Raw genomic sequence first — 26385 nt, forward strand, 5'->3', positions numbered from 1 at the left:
CTTGCTCATCTAATAACTCACTGTTACATCATGGCAGTGACAGTCAACACCACAAGTCAGAAACTGTTCTTTTACTTCACTAATCTGAGGCAATATGCTGTGGCAAGCTACATTTGTACACATAGGTCAAGCAGAACAGTGGCTGGTCTAAGTGAATGAAAACCAGTGAAAGAACATATATATGTATGTATATACATATACACACACATACATACATTATATATATATATATATATATATATATATATATATATATATATATATATATATATATATATATATATATATATATATATTTTTTTTTTTTCCCCCTCATGTTGATTAAAATGTTCTGCAGCTGTTTTTTTTCTTTTACACTATCCATGAAACATATTTTGTACTTCTTAAAAAACAGACACTGAAATAAGGGCGCAAGTGTAAGACTTAAAACCAAAAATATGTAAATACAGGCCGCAGATGTCCACTGCATATAAAGTAAGGCATTTGTCACTTTGTCACGTCCCCATTAATTGGCAATTGAGGAAAAGAAAAAGGTGTGGGACTGGGACTGAGAGAAGGAAGGACTCTGGATGGAAACGTAAAGGGGACATTTACTACTTACCACACCAAAATGCAATGAATGAGCTTGCATGCATTTTACACCCAGACAGCACTACGGCTATCGCTGTACACGTATATACATAAACAGAGAAAGCTTCGGAGCTTTAGCTGGTAAAAAAAAACAAAAAAACGTGCAAGATTGAGAATAAAAAGATCTCCACAACAGAACAAGTCACTCTGATGTGATACACCCTTTGGTTTGTAAAGGAAATAAAATGAAAATAAAAACGTTTAAATGTACGAATACACTTAACACATAAAAAGTAGAATGTCTACTGTGAATGTGCAAATCACTCAACTTTCTACTCCTGGATCAAGTATTGCGTAAGGTAGAGGGACATAGATGAGTGTGGCTCAGAGTGATGGATATAGTGGCATGCAAACATTTGAAACACCTCCGGTCAAGTGACATGTTTAGTTGATTTTCTAAGTGAAAGCACACTGCTGCAAATTGATTCTGCACAATTTTTTATTCATTTGCTATGGAAACCTGTTTTTGGTCTGGTCTGGTTTCTACTTAAGATCTCATAATACTTCTCATAATTAACACATACTATCATGTTATGAGATCTCATTATTATAAGATAGTATCTCAATATTGTGATTTGCTAAGTTATAATTCTGAGACAGGGCCTCATTATTACGAGATAGTCAAACTTGTGAGATACCAAGTCACAGAACTTCATTGTTTTGATTATAACAGTAATTCATAATGAGATGCTAAGTAAGTATGATCTAATTATTATGACATAGCAAGTCAATTATGAGATACTAAGTCATTACTATGGGAAACTTTCATTATTACTTAAGAAGCTATATATTTTAGGTGGCAGAAAGAGCCACCCGCTTCAATATGCTAAAGTCAGCAAACAGTCAGGACTCATTTTTACTTCATCAACAAAACATGTCATTTGAGGAGGTGCGCCCAAACTTTTGCATACGACTCCACATAATCCACCACAACTTCTCAAAGTTGCAAGGTTTTACAAAGAATTTCTACAAAAAATTTGTAATGGTAGATTTCCCAAAACGTTGTAACCCTCCACAATCCGCTTAATAACAAGCCTTAAGGGGGTTTCCGACGCCAGCTGTCCATTTCGGCTTGTTTCAGACCGCTTGGCATTCGCTGACCTCGTAAATGCACTTTCACTCTTAAGCCTGAATTACAGGAAGAGAAGAGAGAGCCTGTTGGATAACACTATTGCTGGTGTACGTTTCATAATGACTGCTTAAAAAGGAAAAAAAAAAAAAAGTAGATCCCCTATAATAACATTTCTCTCCTAAGCAGAGCAATATTTTGAACTACGCTTGCAGCTTAATCTCAATAAATAACTTAAAACGCAGAAACAGAGCAATGAGTACAGCTAGAGAAGTACAAGGCACACACATTCACACAATATTAATGCAGTGGAGTAAAAGTTAAACCACGAAAATAAGACTGTCTATAAACACTGTTAGGGACATGTACAGGACGCACAGTTCTCTGGGGATGTTCCAGTGGAATCCGGTTTTTGTGACATGTGCAAATGTGCGCAGTCCGCTTTCGAATCGATCTCTTCGTTCAGAGCCTATGTTCTGTTTAGCGAGTTGATCGTCATGTCAGCACTAAAGCGTGTCTGTTTGCTGATCTTTATGTATGAAAACAGCTCAAATCCTGAGTTGCTAAACGGCAACATCGCAGATTAAGTTTTAGGCTGTTTGTAATGTCTGATCCACCGTTTGGCATTCTTGTTCAGCCTATCTACCAATTTCCCTCAAGAACAAAAAAAAAAAAAAAAAAAAAAAAAAAAAAAAGTAAAAAGCAGAATGTAAGCATAGTATTTGTTACTGTAACTACAGTAGCTTTTTTAAATTTCAATTTCACACAAACGTGTCAATTTTCATGTTAAATTAAGGTTCTCTTAATTAGAGCTTTTAAAAAGCAACTGCTTTTAAACTTAATTTTTGGCATTACATATATATTTTCAAGCTACTACAGAACTATTATCTCATAAAGAGAATAAATAATAGACTGCTTCCTCAAGTCAGCAGGTGCAAAGCCACAGGAACACAAGAACAGATGGCTTAAAACACGAACACAAAAAAGAAAAATGAAAGAGAAGTCTTGCAAAGAAGGTGTGGTGGGGGCTTATTGTATGACCCCATCGAAAGACAGACGAAAGAGACACAGAACGAGAGACGACGCGGGCGTATGAATGCTACTACATCCTTGTCCCAGCGTCAAAGCTGACCTCTGGGCTCTTTCTTCGTCCTGATCTCCTCTGCCGGTCTGTCTGTCAGATTAGCGTGGGTGGCCATAGACATGGAAGTATCCCCTGGATCAAATCCCACTATGAGCGTGTCCTCCAGCAGTCCGAGGGATGAATGGTGTTCAGTTTGTGGTTCCTGTGTCAGCCGCCCACCTCTGGGTGCCGGTTTGGGCGCACCAGCGATGCTCGTGTCCCGGGTGCAGCAGGGAGAGGCTCAGGGGGAGGGGGAGGTGGAAGTGGAGGCGTGGAACTTGACAAAGGCGATGGCCGCAAGCTCCTTGCAGAACTCCTCCAGAACGATCACTCCCTCCAGCAACGTCACATGGTCAATACTGAAGGGGAAAAGAAAAGTGTCACACTGATGAGAGCTGGCACTGAACTGTTCACTGTGCTGAATGAAGAAGGTGTAAAAAGACAGTGGTTCTCAAGGGATTCTGATTTCACTCCAACCTGACTTGCAACACATAGCAGGGTTGAAAATTAGCACCGACCACCTGCCAAATACAGGTCATTTTGTGTAGTGGTAGGCAAATTTGCCGAGGGATTTGTGACATTCTACATTGCAGACTGAATCGTGAGTCTACTTGTTTCACCTAAACACTTTCATGAGGTCACTGAGGTATCTTGAGCATAGAATGCTAACTAGTAACCAGTGGTTAAAAAGAATCACCTAAGATCAAGTAACCTTGGCTAGTGTTGTAGCAAATAACACAAACAAACAAAAGATGGTGTTACATAGCAGGGAGACCTTCAGCTTTAACGTCCTAGGAGGAGATTTTTTTTTTTTAATGAGAAGTGTAGAAAAGCCGACAACGCCCTACAAGCGGTCAGTTCAGGAGAAATCAGACAATCGGGTAGGTTGTCAACATGCTTCAGATGTGAATAAGAGTAAAAATTGGAAGCCATAAAGGACCACGAATCACCCAAACGCCACATCCAGATCAGAAAGACACTACAGGAAAAATCAGCCCTGGAGGACACGGCTGCCATGAAAGCACTTAACAGCCTGAAGACCGCCTTGTTGGAGAAGATGAGCACACAGTTTAGAAAAGCCCACGCAATCGTGACAAAAAGCAACATTATTTCGAGATTCCGAATGGCTATGCAAGTACATCATCCTTTTTAGTCTGTTTACTAACGTTAGATTAAATGTTGGATTAAGGTCAGATTATAGCTGTCATGTAATGTCATTAGCTCATCAAATGTAACTTCCATCAGTGTGTATGTACTGTGTATGCATTAAATAGAGGATGACACTTTTTCCTTAATAGTTTAAAATATTTAAAATACTTTTAAAATAAAATAGAAATAAAATATTTAGAACACTAAACAAAACTGCAAGTTAGATTTTTAGTCACCAACAACACTGATTACAGAGAGGGCTAAGATCACTTATCAATGATAGTTTTTTTTCTTTACATTTTGTCTGCATGAGCTTTCTGCACACCACTCCGTTTTCTAAAACTTCCGCTTTGATTTCTCTTCATTTACATTAATGGTGAAAGGCTGGCGCAAGATGACACTGGTGTGCTGATTCAAGGAAAATAGAATCAGGAACATTATTTTTCGTGCTCAATTACAGCTTGATGTTTAGTTGTCATGAGGCACCTTCACACTAAGTAGATGTATAAGTTTCTTTCATATCAAGTGTGAATCAAAGACACAGACATTGGGTGACCCCCTGATCTGAATGAATGAATGAATGAAAGAAATGAATGAGTGAAAGAAATGTCTTCATTAAAAAAAATACAGCAGTATGAGAGTGAGAGCGTGTGTGTGTGTGTGTGTGTGTGTGTGTGTGTGTGCGCGTGCGTGTGTGTGTGTGTGCGCGCAAAGGGGTTGGTTGGAGGTGCGGCTCTGCTTCAGTTTGGAGCTCCGTCCATTAACATAAGCAAACTAACCATGAGCTATGAAGTGACACGTGTATATGACCAGATGCATCACCCCCCTGCCACAAATTGAAACTGAATTAGATAAAAAAAAAAAAAAAAAAAATCAGTAATTTTAAATAAAAATCCCATTTTTAAAAAATCTGCTTTTTAACCCTGGCCTATAAACACTCTTCTTTTCTAAGTGAAAATGAAGTAACACAACCTCTACTTGGCAACACACTTTTAAAAAAAGAAAAAAAAAAAAGTAAAAAATTTTAGTGTGCAATTTAACATACTGAAAAGAAAAAAAAGACGCGTCATAACAATTGCACAAAACTATTTTTTAAAATGAGTAAAAACGAGTTTTATTCTTGTTAAATTGTTACATTCAACAAATAAGCAGTGATTTTGCAATAATATGTGCAGAAGTGTTTTTCCTGTAGAAGATATGTTCACTTTATTCACTTAGAAAATCAACAAAACATGTCAATTGACCAAGGGCAGCCAAACTACTGCATACGACTATACATGCAGTGATGTGTTTGCAGACTGCAGTACACTATAGGAAGTGTATCGGAGTATTTTTCGAATAAAGCCTTATAAATTCTGATAACAATATTGACTGATATGCCCATCCTTAGATCCATGTTTAATGATAAGCACTGAAAGCCTGTGCTGTATGACCACCATAATGAAGATCAGAGAAAATACAAAGTAGCTATTCGTTTAAAGCCTTTGTTGCACCAAACATTTAAACAGGAGCCTTCAAACAATTCAATCACATTTACATTACAAATTGTAATAACTGCCCTGTAACATGTGCTGAGTGTTACCTCAAGCCTTCTGGCTCCAGACCGAGCAGCCTCTTCCTCACCAGTAGCAGTTTGGGAGTGAAATCAGGAATACGGTGAATCCTCAACATCAAGTCTCCAACCACCTGATGCGCCAAGGGACACAAGAATTGGCTTACAGTGGATAAGGAAAGATAAAGAGTTTACACATCTAAGCATAAGCACATGTTATATCGACTGAGAGGAAAACGGTCTAGTGTGCAAAGATGAACAGCATTACCCTGACTATGACAGCAAACAGGGATCTGCAGCCCGGTGCCAGGTTGATGTAGGGATCCAGCAGGTACTCGTGCAAGTGAGGGTGTGGTAGCAGCGACAGTTTCGACAGCACTGATGTCACTTGCAGGTTTACATCATATGGCTGTAGGGAAATAAAGAAATAAAAGGTAAGTGCAAAGAGAAATAAAGGTAAGTGCAAACTAGGAGCTAAGGGTGGACAATATGACGATACGTTACATTTACTGTTACAATACAGGAAGCTTTTTAAGTGCATGATAGATATCATTACTGCCCAGACACTGAAACTGTATGCCATTATTTTAGTCATTTATTTTACGTTTTTTTTTTTTTTTTTTACATAAACATATCCTGGTATTGTAATACCTCTAATCTTAAATGTTACATTTCTATCACCAATCAACAATGTAAACAAGATTAATAGAAAGGCTTCCCATTTTTTAATTTTACATATTTAACTAGTTGGCAAGCCTAAGAATATTCTTGGAGCTGCACTACAGTTCAAAAGTTTCAATGTCTGGTTGCAGACAAGTTAATAAAATGATTAGACTAATATGTTAGTGCTGTATGACTTTACAGCTTGCAAACAGTAAGATGAAAATGAAGAAATGTTAGTGTCTGGAATGATGAACAGAGCTGTAGAAGACTATAAGTGAGAGAGGTCTGTACCATTAAGAAGGACCACACTGAGAAGGATACAATACAATTATCATCCACAATGCATTATATTTTAGAAGTGGAGATAAAATCTCAAGGCGGTTAACTGTAAATTACAGTATATTATTTACATATACAGTGAGGTCCAAAAGGACCACTACAGGAAATGCCTCTATTTAGCATCGTTTTCTAATTTAATATATATTTTTTAAATTAAAAGAACACCATCATTACAACAATTTGTGTGACATGTAGAATCCTTAACATTTGAAAATGAACTTCAGAGCATGATCTCAAGCTGGCATGGACTATAAGTGTGCAAAATCCTCTGATCAGGAGATCAAAGCCATCTCTGAGTGGTCTGAACATGCGTTTCAATTGAAGAAATAAGACTAAAAACAATCTGACCTTTTTGTACAAAGGATTCAACATGGTCAATTTGACAAATCAGCTTCAATTTGATTAGTAACCTGGGGCAGTCGTGGGCTGGAGGTTAGGGAACCAGCCTCGTGACCGGAAGGTCGCCAGTTCAATCCCCAGAGCCGACAGCACATGACTGAGGTGTCCTTGTCATTTTATGGTGTCATTTTATTTGTCAACACTTTACTTAACATAAAATTTAACCTATACATATATTTTAAAATTCTAAAACTATATTGTTCATTTCCAGATTCAAATAAAAAGTTCCAGATATTTAATGTGGACTTTGAACTCCACTGTTACATACAGAGAAAATTACAGTGTGTTATTTATCATTTATCTCTAGTCACAGGAGTCTAGAAATAGTGACAAACATTTGAAAAAAATATTTTTTGGCAAATGGTTTGTAATATTTAAAACAGAAGTTCACTTTAATTCACAAATACTGCTGTGTACTGTGTTACTGTGTATGTACTTTTTAAAGGTAGTGTCTCATGTTAAAATAACAAAAGATGATTAGGCTACATTTGCTCGAAGTGAAATGTTCACAGAAAATAGGTGAGCCTTTCTTCTAAAACATTATTCTCTAATCAACCATTACAACTTATGAAAAGTGAACGATTCATGGCAAACACGCAAACTCACTTGGTCTAGGATGCGACCCATTCTGTCGAAGAGTACTTTGAGGAAATGTCCCTCGAAGAAAGGCCTGTCCAGGTTACACTTCTCAATGGGCTTAGGGCTGCTTCGCCAGTCCCACCTCTGGCAGATGCCACAGTAGTCCCGAAACTGCACATGCATATAGCACACAAAAACAATAATTAAAATCAAGTTATAGCTCGGGCATTGGATAAAAACCTCTGTAGTCTTGAAGGCATAGAACACTTTTGGCAAGGCACAGCCATGGCTAAAGCACAGAGACACAGCAGATTCTTTAAGTGGATGGGTGGAGTGTGAGGATCATACTACTCACCTGTCGGTGCGCATCTCTCAGGTAAGTGTCATAGCCAGTGCCTTCAACTTGATAAGATGATTTTGCTTCATCAGGAACCAAGCACAAGAAACTGAAAAACCATGGGGGGGGGAAAGGCATGGTCATATCTGAATTCAAACATCAGCACTTACATCTGCATTAACAAAGCCACTAGGCTGGTCACAATCATGAAAATTTTGGCTGACAATTAATTGCCATATTAATATATTTTGATTAACAGGTTAATTGTTTATTTAATGCAAATATTTAAGTCTAAGGTTTTGCTTCCTAACTAATACTCAGTAGCTCCTAACTGATGACAGACCCAGCTCAAGCTCAACTAAACAATCATTATTCACTGCTGCCATCTAAAGGTTTTACAACGTATTGTTTTCATAAGACCCATGACATGTATGCATTAGTCTCAACCTACCTGATGCAAATCCCTTTTACATTTACATGATTATTAAATTATGATCATTAAATTATTTTTATGCTTTACTGAGCAACTCTCATCAGCACATTAACACCCTATTTTAGCATGTTTTTTTTCCCTCTTTCAAATCTTGTGGCTTTGCACATGTGATGTGATGAGGTGACTGGGTAAGAATATTAACAGGCCTGCCTACAAGGCACTAAGCAAAGTTTCCTCATACAAATGACTATAACTGGCAGATTTAGGCACAGAATACAGAAACTGCTTACAAACCTGTTTACAATTTTGTGCACCTCCGTTTTCCCATCAGGCTTTGTGTGTTCTGTGCTCTGTGGGGGAGAGCAGCTGAGCCAATCAGGACTTGAGAGCCTGGTGTCTGGAGACAGGTCTGAGAACAGTGGGTCCTCTTCTAAATCACTGGTGAGACATCAAGAGGAAAAACAAAAATATTTATGAACATTTCAGCCACCATGAAGCACGTGTGTACAGCATATTACCTGCAGATGTCAATAACTAATTTAATTATTTTAGACGAATGGATATCATTTATAGCAAAACAAGTTAAGAGCATGCAAGACCTCCTAAAGCAGAAACCGCACCATATGAATGAGGAAACATGATAAAGAACATTACAATTTACTCTTTTTAGTATAGTATGACAACATACAGTTTCATGCTGACAACCTCCTTATAGTAAGCGCCTATTCTCTCAACCTTCAAAGAGCATTGTGCATTTCCTGTGACAGATAACCGCCTACTTTGACAGGAAAGGGCCGTCTATAACCATGGAATTCCAATTTTTGTTCCCTGCGCTACTGTCAAGGAGAATTCCAGAATTACACTGATTCAGCACCATATGAATAGTATATAGCTAAGAATGTATACATAGGAATGTCTAAAAGAAAGTCATCACGTATTTGTATCCATGCCATTGCTTATTCACTTGAGAATTCATGAGACTTTATCCATCCATCCATCCATCCATCCATCCACACATACACATACACACATACACATACACACATACACATAATCACATCTTAACCAACCCATTCATTTGACATTTTTGAAGTTTGGCAAAACCAAAAAACAATTCCGACAATGTTCCCCTTACTCCAAATGTAGTCTAATCAGCCAGGTTTGGGCAACCCTGACCACATGACATGATGAAATTAACACATCCTCTACAGAACACTTTTCTGCACAATTTAATGTAAAATTACTGTTTATTTGCTGAATTGCAAATAAAGTTAAAATGTTATAATATTTAATATTTGAAGCTTTATTTTGTCAATATGTTAACCACAGCAAATAAATAGAAACTGTGCCTTGAAATAGGCAACAAAGTGACATATTTAAAGTGTGTTCCCTGTAGAGGACAGGTCAAATAAGAAAATCAACAAAACACAAGATAACAAATAATAGAAGCAAATAATGCTTTTTGCTGAACTTGGAGGTGGGAAGAGACGTTATATTTGACCGCCATGTGTTCGATCTACAAGGCGGGAAAAAACACGGATGCTTCCATGAAAGCAAGCATCATTAGCGGTAAGTCAGCCAGTCAAGTTATTTAAATGTTCATGATGTATTTATCTTCTCAAAACAGTGAACCTTATGTTCATTGTTAAAGATTTTACCACCTACTATGTATGTATGTTGACTGTACAACTATAATCTCATTTAAAAAGTATAAAAAGAGGTTCTTTATTACTGTTGACCGTGTGAACAGCCATGTGTCGTATGTCATACATACAACTCAGTTTACCAATAGCAGAATTCAGTTTTTTTTTCCTGAAATTCACAGTTTCATGTGGTTTCTGACAGTTATCTACAAAACCTGACTGAAATATACACAAAATTCTATCTTCAAGATTGTGAGTGCTATTTTAGCCATGTGGTGCACACACTCAACAAGGTTCGAGCCAAGTAATGACTTTTTTTGCACAATGCTAACTGAAAGCCATTAGCTTACTCATTACTACATTAGCATCACAGCTTCTGAAGAAGCAAACTTTGGGCATTAAACTTGCCTTTACTGAACTACTGAATTTGTGGAAAGGGGGAAAAGAAATTTGATATTATCCAACCTGTCGCTTTAAGTGACAGGTCAATAATTCACATGAATTATGATAACATTCCTGCTGCAGTTCAGTTTTATTTGCATCATTGAGACTGCCGGACTGCATCACTGAAGCTCCGTTTTTGTGATCACATTGCACATTTGAAGAACCATTCTGAGCAGCCCTTACACGGCGTCGTGTGGCTGGCCGTTCTCCATGTGCTCGCGTTCCTCGCGCTCTTCCTGCGCCTTGTTCTCGATGTAGTTACGCTCGTCCAGGCTGCGCAGCACCAGGTTCTGCAAGATGTGCTGGCAGGGCTTCTGCAGCAGCTGCTCAAACAGCCGCAGGGTCATGATGCTGATCTGCACACAGACAGTCAACAGCGGTCACTCAGTTTTTACTCAACTTGATTTGCCACTTCAAGAAAAAGAAAGCCTTGAATTGAACATGTTTGTAAACATCCATGCTCAGCTTTCAGTATCCATACAGGATCATTCTAACACGGTCACTATTTGAAAACATCAAAGAGAGAGAGAGAAAAAAAAAAAAAGCACAGCTAAATTAAAGAAGGAAATTTTAACTAGTTACCAGAAATCTAGTGCAAAGTTTATGAATGACGAATATCAAACCCATGAGCAATTTCTGAGGTGGTTTGGGGGACTTGGAGTGTGTAGATCTATGATCATCACTAGTGTTGCACAATGTACTACAAAAACATACTCACCCCCGCCGCCCCCACCCCCCCAACAAAAAAAAAAAAAAGCACAATACTGTATTACTATGAATAATATTGCAAAGGTTCTCTTAGATCACGGCACGTTAAATAATCTTTGCACCTTATACTCACTACCTCAAAACCCAGAAATGAGTGCTGCGTCGACGCTGCACTGTACTGTCTGTTTACTGTGTCTAATGTCGGTTTTATTTATTGTATGTATTGTATTGCTTCTAGTATAATTATATTATGTATAATTTTTTATATATATTTCACAGTGTAGTGAAATTATGTTCCTCCAGGAGCAAGGTGCAACATGGAACAAAATAGACAGCGCCAAGTGCAAATGTGCAGACATAAGTCTGCAAGCAAAAGAAAAAAAAAGAGTGTATGTGTGTATGTATATTATACATATACATATATATATATATATATATATATATATATATATATATATATATATATATATATATATATATTATATATATATATATATATATATAATTTCATAATTTCACTACACTGTGTACTAGTACATAGATGGAATGACAATAAAAGCCTCTTGACTAGTAAACAAGTAGAATACAAAATTACTCTTAACTTTTGATGCTTTACTTAGTCTTGCACTACTTACTCTACCTATTGATGAAAGAAACTGCAGATAACACAGGCTAACATGAAAATTTAGTGGCCAATACCAATTTTTAACCCCTTAAAATTGATCACTGAGAATAATGGCAGATGCAACTTTTTAAATATTTTTTCATATGCTCCTAGACATAAAAACTACATAAGTTATAACCCATTTTATCCTAATTTAAAATTATGAATGAACGTTAGACTATATTGTATGTTCCCATCCCATGGCTCATGTTTCTTTCAGAATGTGCTGAAAGAGGTTATGCTGAAACTTTTTTCATAATAATAATAATAATAATAATAATAATAATTGAAGAGTTTTGTATTAACAATAAAAATTATTCAACTGAAATCTAATCAGAATCCTAGTCAGACTCATAATTTTATGCACAAGACCGTTTATTGAGGAGGTCTACCTCGTCTGAGAGGTGGTCACAGTGCTCTATGAGCCTGTGTCTCAGAGGGATCTGGGTAATGCTGGCAGCTGTCTCAGGACCCACTTCTTCTCCCAACAGGAAGTAGACTGTCTCTTGCAGTAAGGCCTCAGATGTCACCTGCCTGATGATCCTGTTCAACAGCGCCGTGGACGTCAAAATACCCACCTCTGACCTACACACACACACACACACACACAGAGAGACACAGACACAGAGAGAGAGAGAGAGAGAGAGAGAGAGAGAGAGAGAGAGAGAGAGAGAGAGAGAGAGAGAGAGAGAGAGAGAGAGAGAGAGACACACACACACAGAGACAGAGAGAGAGAGAGAGAGAGAGAGAGACAGAGACAGAGACAGAGACAGAGACAGAGAGAGAGAGAGAGAGAGAGAGAGAGAGAGAGAGAGAGAGAGAGAGAGAGAGGCGTAAAATAGCACAGAAAACACGAGGAAACAAAACAGATCAATAACAGCCTCTGAAGGAGAAAACTGAACTTCATATACAGAGACACGCAATTAAACCTCTAGTACTGCACAGTCAAGACATCTCCCTGTGCGTGAAGGTCACTTACGTTTGCATTAGCTGAGGCTCCATCACAGCCACAAAGAAGCGCTCTCTCACTGCTCGAGCTAAAGCTGCAGCTGCCGTCTACAGGGCAACAGAGAAGGACACTCAGGAAGGAACGCACACCTGGAGGGAATCGTTATCCTCTCTACACAGAACATATCTAACCCAATTATCTTATTATTTTACACACTAAAGCCACATTTTCAAGGTCAGGCTGTCAAGCACTTAATATTCTAAGACGCTCTTAATTGACTGTATAGGAGCTCTAATTTTGAGGTGAAAATGTTGGTTTTTATTGCTGAGTTTAGCCCAAATGCTTTTACTGTAACCTCAATAAATAATAAGATTTAAAAAATCATTTGCCTTTTAATAATTAGTGAAACTCCTGTTGAACTATTGTTGTCCTTATAGAGCATTCAAATTTGACAGAATAGTCTAAAACGAAAATATATGATGGTTACAGTCCTATTCAAAATATTCATAAGTCCTCTAGTTTGAAACAGCATGCAATGCAATTGAATGATTGGTACAGGCAACAGCCTGTGGGCAGTGCACCATGGAGAAGGAGAGGCAGGCTACTGGTAAGGTGCAAGTGCCTTTATAATGTACTGAATGTCTGGGGGCCAGAATGTCAATGCACTACCTAAACAATTGTGCACATCAGTTATAAGACAGAATACATGTGTGTGAATGAGAGGGAGGCAGGTGGAAAGATGACGATGCAAGGAGTAGAGGTCGTAAAGGTGGATGACTTCAAATATCTTGGGTCAACCATCCAGAGCAATGTACAGTGTAGAAAAGAGGTGAAGAAGAGGGTGCAGGCAGGATGGAGTGGGTGGAGACGGGTGTCAGGGCTGATGTGTGACAGAAGGATAGCAGCAAGAGTGAAAGGGAAGGTTTACAAGACAGTAGTGCGTCCTGCTATGATGTCCAGCCTGGTCACTCCCAACGTTACCATACAAGATTAGAAATGAGCAGATCAGAGGGACAGTGAAGGTGGAGCAGTTTGGAGATAAAGCCCGAGAGGCCAGGTTGAGATGGTTTGGACATGTGTTGAGGAGGAATTGTGGATATATTGGGCAAAGAATGTTGGAGATGGAGCTGCTGGGTAGAAGGAGAAGAGGTAGACCTCAGAGAAGGTTTATGGATGTAGTGAAGGTGGACATGGAGATGGTTGGTGTGAAAGTAGAGGAGGCAATGGATAGGGCAAGATGGAGGCAGATGTTCCGCTGTGGCGACCCCTAAAGGGAGCAGCCGAAAGAAGAAGAAGAGTTTGGCAGGTTGTAGTAAAATCCAGCCCTTACTACAGATCAGAACAATGCCCACATTCTACACTTGCTGTGTGCATGTAAAAGCAAAAATAACTTTGTCCAGTTTAGCTTTGTTTGTCATGTGACAACTGCACGATCCATCACAGAACAATGTGCTTCATACCCTCGTCCTGCTTTATCTCCTTAAGTGTTGTTCTGTACAAGACTCACAAGTGTGAGATGTGCCCAGTTTTTAAACAATTCATCATAAGACATCTCTGGATTGCTCTTATTTAGAATGACTGTACATTACCTTCTGGGCCTCCTTGATCAGCTGATCACAATAGTCCAGCCAAGAGAGGAAGGAAATGAGTGCACGCTTCCCTGTAAAAGCTGCAGCGTCTTCCTTCAGGTTATAAACGTCCAGCCTGAAAAAAGACCATTTTGTCTGTTTTTAAATCAACTGTGAACTGGATTCAGACAACGGCAGCACTGTAGGACTGATGTAGTCACTCAATGTCTGTTGTCTGAAGTTTGGTTCTTTAGTTCTAGTATTATAGCTGACACTAATGTAGCTAATAAGTAATGGGAGCTGGGGGGCACCAATTAGCATTGTGCAAACTAAATGTCTAAATCACAAATTTGCCTCAAAACAGGACTGTTAAAGAGAATGACCACTGAATGACAGTCATTTCCTGTACACAGATTAAGCAAAGGTGTGGCTTTTAATATGTAAAATGACAAATGTCAAATGTCAGACAAATTAAGACTTATGTTCCCACACACTGTGACTAAAGCATTTACAAATTCATGCAAATAGACTATGCATGTTATTTATCAAAATATTTGCTATTTATTAGGTCTGTTTCACAAATACTACCCCCCTTGGAACACCTCACTTTAAATTTTGGTACCCATATTAACAGGTTAGAGTGCTCACATGCTTTCATGAGCAGCGTCGAAGATATAGAAAAGCAGAGTGGCACATAGAGAACAGGCATTGAGAAATTAAGTAATTAAAATGACTTTTTAATCTTTTCATTGTTTATTATTGTTTAGTTATTTTATTTCTTTATTTATTTTGAAAGAAGTTTGAAATACTACAAGGTAATGAAAAAACATCCCTCAAAACAATTACCATCATTGCAAGTAGCATAAAATACAATTCCAGGGAAATCTCCCCAATCTGGCAACTCTAACCAAGTTGCTGAGATTGTATGAATGTGTTATTGATGGCTAGTGCAAGAGGTGGCTTTTGACCACTGCTTTTTGGTCAACTCTGGTCAAAGAGTTAAGTGGTCACTCAAAAACCTGAGCATATGTTAAGCTCCTCTGTACAGCCCCATCATCCAGTGCAGACAGATCATCTACAGCTCTCTGCAACATCAAGCTACTAGTAACTCGCTATCATTTAGCTTCATAAAACAAAACAGCCACAGCAGTCAGGCTGCCATATTTCCTGGGACATGCAGAGGTAGTACGTGTGAAACAGGCCTTACATATCTAGGCATTTTCTCATTAGCCCAACTGACAACTTTTAGAGAGTTATCTGATAACATAACGTACCCCCAGTTGACAGACTCCACAGTCTCTATGTCCAGAGGATCCATAGACTGTGGGAGAGCCTGGTAGAAGGAGGCGAGGCGGTCTGTCAGCAGCTGACACAGTTCTGTGCTCTCTGTTAGACTCTTAGCTGCTGCAGCCTCAGGCAAACTGACCAGCAGCATCAGCCCCTCACACGCCTTTACCACAATTCGGCCATCCTGACAGAAAAGCAGACACATTTTTCGTATTGTGCTCCAATTCCAAGGCAAAGATAAACAAAGCAACCAAACACAACAAGACTATTTAAATTAAATGTTATTAAACAAGCAAATAAGCACTTGCAACAAGATTCAGAGTTATCTTTAAAATTACTGCACCTGGAAGAACATTTTACACACTAGTAGAAAACAATGAAAATCTGTGTATTTTAGCCTCTACGTTCAAAAGGAAAATACCAAGGATATGCATAATTCAACCTTCAGATGTAAACAAAGTCATTCAGAGTGGTTTGAAATGGCCCATTGTATTTACTGACTGATTTCTTTATAGTACCATGAAACAGGTCATGATATCTCTGCAGCAAATATATCTATTTTATTTACTAAAATAATTAAAACAACCAGTGAGACTTTTCATTTTTATTTGTTGTTAATGGTAACTTGTAATAACTTGACACAAAAAAAAAAAAAACAACCCTGCATACTTTTTGGTTTGCCTTTTGACATCCTGCATGTAACTCTCTGCCAAGAAGGCTTTAAAAAAAAAGACCACAACCTGTTTTAGGCCACAACCTTTGAAAACTACTGTAAAATGGTTTCTCAGTCATCGTGCAACATATTTAAAACTATTTCACGTAATATCTATTTATGGTGTATAGGGGTGTACCATATCGTATCGTTTGCGATAATACCGGGAGAACTTTCTTAACGATAAAAAAAAAAAAATCATGATAACAGCGATATTCTGACTTGTTGATGTGATGACGTCATGTGCATGGCGTGTACTCGTTGCGTGAGTCATTCGGGAACAGAAAGAAACATGGCGCAAAGCAGCTCTGTTTTGGAGTTTCTCCCAAAAAGGGGAGCGACCTCAGTGGTGCGGAGGTGGTTTGGTTATAAAATCTCGGATGTACAACAGATCACAGTAATATGCAAGATATGCAAGAAGCCTGTAACAACAAAAGGGGGAAACACAACTAATCTGTTTCACCACCTCAAGCAGAAGCACTCAGTTGAGTATGAGGACAATCAAAATAGGCCGTTTACACACAAAGACTTTTGCCAATCCGATTGAATACAACCGGATTACAGATTCAGACTGAGGTGTTCATTCTCACTCTATTCAACAATCTGCTTAATCTTCCTTTACATGCTCGCTACAAGTAATCCGATGCAAAATGACGCGCATGCGTGGTGTAGCACATAGGGTAAACGTTACCATGACAGTGAACATCACGTGAGGTCCAGTTGGCGTGAGATGAGTTTCCAGTTGGCACGGTTGTTTTTTTTAATGGCTTTAAAACGATGTCGCGAGGAGGACATCGTGTTCTGAGACACATAAACAGGACGTCCGCCCCACCACCGTCTTTTAAAGCTCTGCACACCAGTTTCTACTCTGCCATGTTCAACGGTATAAACCTTTCGCTGTGACGCGACGCACATGCGCAGAACATACCTACATGTTCCGACTGGAGTGTAATCGGATTCAGCTGTTTACATGACTATTATTCTTCTATTTAACGGGTTATTTAGAGGACTACTCACCTCGTTCAATCGGATAGAAATTGCATTCCCAAAGGCCTCGACTAGACTATTCCAACTGAGGTGTTTACATGGACATATTCCATTCCATACTCTATTAAACATGGCTAATGCCACGAAGAGCGTTCAACAGCCGATAGCCACGTTTAAATGATGATTAATAATTTGACTAATATATCGGAATCAATTTTTTTTGTGTCTACTAAATATTTGAAACATATTTATACTAAATAAAATGTTAACATTTATTTTATTGCAAGAGCATGTTTTTGAAATCGATAAAATGTTAGTGTTTTGTCATATCACCAAAAATATCATTATCGCAAAATACCCTAAAATATCATGATATTATTTTAGAGCCATATCGCCCACCCCTAATGATGTGTTTAGAGGCATTAAAACTTTCAGACATCAGGTTCCCATCACCACTACTGTGAACAACTCTGACTAAGAGCAGTTCACATCAAACCACTCTTAATAACTTCAAACATTTATAAAACAATAAGTATTGCTAAAAATGAATGATCATCTAAAAGCATTTTTAGTAAGTCATCAGTATAACACATGCTCTTTAGGACATGCACATAAATGTCCTTCAGCAGGCATCAGAACAAATGAGGATGACTCACTGGGCTTTTGGTGAGGTTGAGCAGGGAGCTGACCAGATTATAATTGCTGCTGTTATTATAAGAACCACTGGCTCCCTCTGCAGGACTGCGTGCAGTAGACGCTGGACCATCCAGGCCTATGCTTAAACTCTGCTGTTGACCTGTATCTGGAGAGGACAGGTCCTCTTTTAACCCGTCAGCTCCTGGTTCTTTACCGTCACCCCGTTTTCCCTTATTCTGCGAATGAAGGCAAACATAGAGGCATCAAGAAGAGGTGAAAAAGAAGAAGAAGAAGGAGAAGAAAACAACAACATGTACCCAAAGGGTCTTAACAGAGAGGGCAATCTAACATCATTTATATAGATATCACAATGAACACCACTTCACTGCAAGTGTATGTCTAGGTGGAATGGGTGTATACATAATCAGACAACACCGGATACAAAAAAAACAAATAAATAATATAAGTAAACTGGCACAGCCAGAAAAAGTGGCACAAAATATGTTAAACAGTTACATGTCCACTGCATAAATGCATATCTAACATTATTTATAAATGGTTAAAGTTGAATAGATGCCTACCTCCAAAAAGAAGTTAACCAGGTAGGGGTCCTGTTTGAGTTTGGCACAGACTATGCATAGAAACTGAATCTCTTCATTCTCTGTAGGAGCTGCCAGCACCTCCCCACACAGACGGATCAGTTTCTGAGGACACAATACGAGGATTCTAAGCTTAAGTATACTAACAAGAAGAGGGAAAAACAGTACAAAATGCAACCGATTCTGTGCTAGAGCATGTCTTACCTGCACAGGTCTGTGCACGTTGATGTGAGGTAAAAGAGGCTGACGAATACGACCCAGCAGTTTAGTGTAGAAGCTCAGAACCTGTTGCTTCATACCTGGGGGACACTAAAGGAACCGAGAGTTGGAGAAATGTTACAATAACCAGTGAATAACATTCATCACTTCAACACATACAATACTGAAGAAAAAAGGCAGAGAACCTTCATCTAATTAATTCCCAGTCTAAATGGCCATGTGTCAGGGGGACAAAATGTAGAAAACATTTAATAGAAAAATCACAGAGAAGCCTCAACTTTTTTTTTTTTTTTTTAACTTAAGTATTTATTGTGTCCATCCTTTGCCTTCGTTATAACTTTCATTCTTTATTGGGGACTTGCTTTCAAAGCAATCAGCAGGAATATTTTTCCCAAATGGATTATTTTATATCCAACCTCCTCAGAAATATCTCCTGAAAAATCAATGACTTGTATTTACTGGCTATTTTGACAGGAAATCAAAAGGAAGCAGGTTCTCTAAATTTTGCACAATACTGTACGTAGCCTCTAGGGATGCACAAATGTTATAAATACATTTTACTGCTACGTATTGTGATTATAATACTATTTCCAGTATATTAAAAAGGCATATGATATGATTAAAGACTGTTCAGCACATGGTCAAATCACTGACTGGTAAAAAGTTCATTTGGGTATTACTTTGTAATACCTTTTTAATAAAGGAAAACACAGCAATAACATTTAACAAATGACACAGCGTGTGGCTCTCACAGCTTCGCTTACTCATCCTGGCACACAGACTCAATACAAATGTACTCAATCTAAATGTAATCAAAAAGTTAAATATAGAATCAGAATCAAGCTTTATTGGTATGCTACACATACAAGGAATTTGGTTTTGGTTACAGGAGCTCACAGCACACAGTATCAGACAGACATTCGCATGTAGGGAATAAGATAAAAATAAATATAAACTCAACAAGATAAAATAAAATAAAATAGAATAAAACCTGCATCCCTACCATCACTCACTCATAGACACACAGTCATACCTGTAAACCTTACAATATGCAAAGTATGAGTCTAAAGTGCTGAGTTTAGCAGCAGTTAAAGAGTGTATAGGCGCAGACAAAGGGATCAGTGAGGTGACAGTCAAATGTACCTTCTGCTGATCAGTCAGTTTCCATTGCACAGAAAAACATTTCCATAAAAAAAAAAAGCTGTGGCTCTTTTCCAGCTTTCATTCTGACCTGTCTGAAAGTTGTATTTAGCCTCAACTCAACAGTCTAACCACTTAGTTAAGGTCATCCTTAACTGGGCTCTTAATAGGTGAAGAATCGATTACAATAATTAAACGTCCAAGATAATATCCAGTCTTATCCAAAACAATAAAAAGAATGCTACTCACATCAGCCTTGCCAAGAGTGTAGAGGGTCTCCAGAATCTTGTGATGGAGGAGATATTCCATGCAGGGCCCCGTCTCACCCGACTCTCTCTCACCCTCCTCCTGGATCAGGATGTCCAGCATCTGCTCCAGGTGAGAAGGGATGTTGGTGTCGGTCACTGGGGCTTTGTCATCTACAAGAGTAAAGTGAATCTGATTAACTGTGTGATGAAAAACAACAGAGCGGCTGATGACATCATGGGGGACACCGTAAGCCAATAGTTTAAACTAGTGAGCTCATACGGTTTGAGAAAACAGCCCTTATTTTCCATTACTGTGGCATGACTGTTGAGGAGATGGGTAGATCTATTTGAAATCATTTAGATCAGCCGTACCTGACGTTTCTATGTAGTAATGTGTGATAGCCTTCCAGTGGTACACAAAGTCTTCTTGCAAGGGCAGTGACGGTGCAAGCTGCAAAGAGATATGAGCCATCATGATCATCAGTCATGCTATATTAGGAACAGTTACAGGGATGAAAATTCAAGCCATTCAAATTCAAACAAGTCTTCTTAAAGGAGAAATCCATACATGTTTTCTGTATTATTAAAATTGTTAAAATGTAAACAAAGTCATTGAGAATGTATAACTATTCTACACTCTCAGAAAAGGTATGAAACTGTCACTGGGGTGGTTCCCTCAAGGGTACATCTCACTACCTTTAGTCAGGGAACATAACTGAACTCCCCAATTTCCCAAACTGTACCAACTCCACACACCCCGTCTCGCCTCAAGGCTTTTTATTTTATTGCTCGGTTTTAAACATTAGGTTATGAAAAGGTACAAATACATACTTTTCACCTGGGGAAAATTATTTAAGGTTCACACTGTGACCTTAAAACCCCTGCTGTACCTTTGAGGGAACATTTACTTTGTTTGTACCTTGATGAACGAAAAATGTACCTGCGCTGCACCTTTATTTCTAACAGCAAGGAGAAACATACAGATTCAGAAACGTCCACTGTGCTAACAACAGGAACCAAACATCCAAAGCATTTAAAACTTAAAGCTTGTTGTTGTGAATTGTTGAGAATACTCTACGTGATGTCCGAGACATTGCTTTACAATACTCTTCCAACGTTTTGGCCCAAAACTTAGTCATGGCAGAATATAAAGTAAAACAGCTACTAAAGAAAATATTATTTTCAGATCTGCTACTTAAGTATTATTAGCACTAAAAACAAACAGAATGATTCAGTGGTGGTTTTGGATGGTACATAAATAAGCTATATCTTCACTATAGTTATTGAGACCCCTGATTCCTATCACCACCACTATACACACACACACACACACACACACACACATACATACATACATACACATATATATATATATATATATATATATATAGGTGGACAATATTGCAAAAATGTAATATGATACTGTAAACTTCACAATACACAATATGTTATAATATTATTTTTTATTTTTATTAGTTTTGATAAGTTGTAAAAGACAAATTTGTGCCAAATTTAGCAAAATGGTATCAAAAATAATATTAATAGACAAATTTATATTAAAATTTTCACATACTGCGCTGGATTACATCTGATTATAAAGAACCAACTCGGCTCATTTTGTTACCTAACATGCAGTTGGTAAAGCTTTTTAAGCACCAACAATATCAACAATATAAACCAAAACGCACACTGTAACATATCGTGATGCAATTTATCACAATAACGGTAAATGTCACATTACCCAGCCCTATACTGGGGATACTATACTGAGAGATCAGATATCTGAGAGGCTTGAAGATATTTTCATGAGCATGATTGATCTGGGCGTCTCTCGCAAAATGTAACGTTATAAATGAGATAAAATAAACATGCATACTGCCCTAAGCTGGGCAGGACCTCGAGTGTGAGGTCTATATTAGGAGTATTAGGCTCCTGTCACAGCAGCCAGCCAATGTTTACAATGTTGATTAGATCCGATATCCGTTAGCAAGACCACTATTAATATGGCATTATTAAGCTACAATTTCAGTGCTCGGCCAGTGACAGAGTAACGACTATTCATGATATGTCAAAAGCAAAGGATGCCATAAAACTTTAGCATCAAAACACTAATTAAATCAACGCGGTTGGAATTGCGCAAGATAACGTTATCTAACGTCAGCTAGCGTTAGCTAAGTTAGCTTATAGCTAGCCAAGATTTCTAGGCCCTGACAATAACATTGACAATACAGTTAGTTATTTAGCTATATTTTTCCAAAATTTAGTAGCTTTTCACTATAATCTCGGTGTTTAATCTAATCGATAAGGTTAGGTGCTAGACTGTGAATGTGTTCGGTTACGGACTAGCTTACTAAATTACATTAGCTAACTACGTTAGCACCCTTCACTAACAAAGCTAACCTAGGTTAGCTAGGTGAGCTAACTTACTTGGCTAGCTAGCTTAGCCCCAATGCGGATTTATAATAACAATTATTATTATTATTATTATTATGTTTTACTATTATTATTGTTCTTGTTTAATGTATTTTATTTATAACATTTACCCAACAACTAAAGAGTACGCTGGTTAATTAGGCTTTGTATACAGCTTAGCATTTATTTGAAAGCTACGAGTATAACGTAGGAGTCCAGCTAACATTAGCTTAGCATTAGCAAGCTGCTTTTGATTTAGCTACGGTGTCACTAAACAACCACGAAGATTATAGCTAAGCTTCGAAGGTGGCATCTTCGTAGCAAGTTACTACTTTACTAAAACTAAAATAGCTGAATAAATAGCTATTCATATTTTAAATATCTCAGGCTTAACATGAAGGCTACTGGGACAAGGCTGAAGTTGGGCTTCCTATTCGCCAGCTTCTAGTTTGAATCTTCCCGTTCCACCTTAATTGGTACAGCACTTATGCGCTCGCGCCTTAGGCTGAGAATGTAACCAAGGCACCGTTTAAGGTGGAACTGTAAATTCGAAGTAGATAGCTGGCGAAAAGACTACGAAGCTAACTTCAGCTTCGTCAAGCTATGCAGGTAAGTTAACCACAGCCTAGTCTCCGAGCTGGAAATGAGCTCGCACGGCCCTCCGTCCGGCAAGGCAAACAAAACCAGTAACACATTGTTCTCGCTTCGTCGTGTAAACACAGCGCATTGTAACTACAGTCCGGGAGCTTACCGCCTCGACCGCATGTTGGAGGATGGAGGTGAATTTTGAGAACATCTTGTTCTTGGACTGGAGGAGTTTTTCGCGAGAAGACCTAGAGAAATCCTCTATCTTCTTTCTGTTTCTGCCGCCGCGATCCAGATTGCAGCTTTCATAAAGTGACCTATAACCGTGAAAATGTATCGCTACAAAAATCGACGACGGGCTTCAGTCCTCAGAACAGCTGGCGGTTCCTGCGACTCCCGGCTGCTGTAAATCATCCACCTGGACCGGTGAGTTTATCTACCTTTAACACTGCCAGCTGAAGGCCACCGTGGCATTTCCATGGCCAAGAAACAAAGCAGTCCTGCAGGCCACCAGCAGCGGGAGACAGCGAGCTTACCTCCAGTCGACCAGTCAGAGCGAGCCAGTGACTGACTGTTTGTTTGTTTGTTTGTTTGTATAAATGTACAACTTCAATTATATTTTGGGGAAATTAAACATACAGATTTATATCGAACCTATTCTAATGGCAAGACAATGCATACATCCACACGCAACTAACAAAAAAATGAAAAAAGCTCAAAATCAATTAATTAAATAAATAAACAAATAAATAAAACATTTGACTGGCATATAAATTATAAATGGATATTATCTATGTTAAATTAAAATAACAATAATATGCTCTTCACCTACAACCCCAATTCCAATGAAGTCGTAACGTTGTGTAAAACATAAATAAAAACAGAATTCGATGATTTGCAAATCCTTTTCAACCTATACTCAACTGAATAGACTACAAAGACAAGATATTTAATGTTCAAATGGATAATTTTTTTTTGTTTTTTTGCAAATATTAACTCATTTTGAATTTGATGCCTGCAGCACGTTCCAAAGAAGTTGGGACAGGGGCAACAAAAGACTGGGATAGTTGAGGAATGCTCAAAAAACACCTGTTTGGAACATTCCTCAGGTGAACAGGTTAATTGGAAACAGGTGAGTGTCATGATTGGGTATAAAGGGAGCATCCCTGAAAGGCTCAGCCATTCACAAGCAAGGATGGGGTGAGGTTTGTCACTTTGTGAACAACTGCGTGAGCAAATAGTCCAACAGTTTAAGAACAACGTTTCTCAACATGCAATTGCAAGGAATTTAGGGATTTCATCACCTACAGTCCATAATATCATCAAAATATTCAGAGAATCTGGAAAAATCTCTGCAAGTAAGCAGCAAGGAAGAAAACCAACATTGAATGCCCGTGACCTTCGATCCCTCAGACGGCCCTGCATTAAAAACCGACATCATTCTGTAATGGATATTCCCACATGGGCTCAGGAACACTTCAGAAAACCACTGTCAGTGAACACAGTTCGTCGCTCCATCTACAAGTGCAAGTTAAAACTCTGCCATGCAAAGCGAAAGCCACATATCAACAACACCCAGAAACGCCGCCGGCTTCCCTGGGCCCGAGCTCATCTGAGATGGACTGATGCAAAGTGGAAAAGTGTCCTGTGGTCTGACGAGTCCACATTTCAAATTGTTTTTGGAAATCATAGATGTCGTGTCCTCCGGGCCAAAGAGGAAAAGGACTGTCCGGATTGTTATCAGCGCAAAGTTCAAAAGCCAGCATCTCTGATGGTCTGGGGGTGTGATAGTGCCCATGGCATGGGTAACTTGCACATCTGTGAAGGCACCATTAATATTGAAAGGTACATACAGGTTTTGGAGCAACATATGCAACATATAGGTTGAGAAGGATTTGCAAATCATTGTATTCTGTTTTTATTTATGTTTTACACAACGTCCCAACTTCATTGGAATTGGGGTTGTATTTTAACACTCAGAAAAGTACCAGTGACTCGTATGATGTGGCATATGGCGATTCCTTTGCCTGATGTCTGAGATAGTGTGTTTTTTTTTTTTTTAACCAATTTACTGTTTAATCTTTGTGATTTGTACATATATACAACCTCATTTCTAAAAAAGTTGGGGCACTGTGCAAAATGTAAATAAAACAAAATGCAATGACATACAAATCATTTAAACCCTATATAAACCCATATATAATAGCCGTGGTCTTTGGGTGGCACTGTGTTTAAAAACAGATTTTTATTTTTTTTAAATACCTTTTATTTTACCAGGTAAAATGTTTGAGAATCAGTTCTCATTTACAAACATGACCTGGCCGAAAGGCCCCAATAAAAATAGGTCCACGGCACATAAAAACAGATACATACAAAAGCAAGTATACATACCAAAAGTAAAACATAACAAAACAAACAAAAAAATACAGATTTACATAAAACAAACCAAAAAATATGAAAAAAGCAGGAGTAAGGATAGAGAAAAATGAGTATGTATGAGTAAGTGCATTGTTTTTATCCATGATTAATATATAGATAGAGATAGGATTCTTTAGTGGAAATCGCTACATGGGCTCAGGGACACTTCTGAAAAACACCATCTGTGAACACAGTTTGTCAGCATTGCTCCATATTAAAAAGTCCAGGTGCTTCGCTGGCCAGCAGTCCAGACCTGTCACCCACTGATAATATTTGGTGCTTTATGAAATGAAAAATACGACAAATGAGACCTTGAACTGCTGAGCAGCTGAAATCCTACATCACATAAGAATGAGGAAACATTTCACTTTCAGAACTACAGCAGTGTCTCCTCAGTTCCCAAATGCTTACAGAGTACTGTTAAAAGAAGAGGTGATGGAGCATGCTGCTGCCATCAAATTCAAAATGAGCTCATATTTTTCAAAAATTTACACACAATGTAAAAGATAACCGGCATTTATAAATCATGTCAAAAACTAACATCAGTCATATCAGTCATGCAGGTTCACTGGTCATTTGGCATAGTAAATAAAATGGCTAAATTTCAGCTGTACACATGGTTTCCATTGCCACTATTATTAATATTGTGAAGAAATCGTCAGTAGGTTTCTTTGCAATAATACATTTCATCTCAACAAGTGAATTATGGATTCATTTTGATATTTCGGAATTCCCCTTTAATTAGCAAAGCTGTCGTTAAATAAAAAAAAAATCAGCTGGATATTTCAATAACATAAATCAAATAAATATTTAAATAAATAAATATTTAAGTACATAAAGCTGGATCAGCTGGATGTGAAAAAAGTCATGCAGTGTGCGAGTATGTCGCGACA

At 38.2% G+C, this 26385-nt stretch overlaps 1 protein-coding gene across 1 annotated transcript; it reads right to left on the reverse strand.

Annotated features, from left to right (window-relative positions):
• Nucleotides 1-572: 572 nt before the first annotated feature.
• On the reverse strand, nt 573-23587 carry fam160b1 (family with sequence similarity 160 member B1). The gene is made up of 17 exons (XM_037538806.1): nt 23241-23587; nt 20450-20528; nt 20079-20248; nt 18675-18779; nt 18453-18575; nt 17892-18107; nt 15524-15720; nt 14271-14385; nt 12712-12788; nt 12125-12317; nt 10544-10716; nt 8568-8711; nt 7859-7949; nt 7531-7674; nt 5792-5932; nt 5554-5657; nt 573-3181 (listed from the first exon to the last, which is right to left on the reverse strand). Exons 1-17 carry the CDS (start codon nt 23283-23285, stop codon nt 3064-3066), a joined length of 2235 nt encoding a protein of 744 aa, XP_037394703.1. The 5' UTR covers nt 23286-23587; the 3' UTR covers nt 573-3063.
• Nucleotides 23588-26385: the final 2798 nt, after the last annotated feature.

The sequence above is a fragment of the Pygocentrus nattereri genome, chromosome 5 (assembly GCF_015220715.1).
Source record: "Pygocentrus nattereri isolate fPygNat1 chromosome 5, fPygNat1.pri, whole genome shotgun sequence".
NCBI lineage: Eukaryota > Metazoa > Chordata > Actinopteri > Characiformes > Serrasalmidae > Pygocentrus > Pygocentrus nattereri.

Excerpts from the sequence above, each read along its gene's own strand:
- fam160b1 (XM_037538806.1), bottom strand. The coding sequence starts at position 23,285 with ATGTTCTCAAAATTCACCTCCATCCTCCAACATGCGGTCGAGGCG. Across the intron at positions 12,789-14,270 it reads TGATCAAGGAGGCCCAGAAG|ACGGCAGCTGCAGCTTTAGC; the intron begins GTAATGTACAGT and ends GTTGCCCTGTAG. Across the intron at positions 3,182-5,553 it reads CTGGAGCCAGAAGGCTTGAG|TATTGACCATGTGACGTTGC; the intron begins GTAACACTCAGC and ends TTTCCCCTTCAG.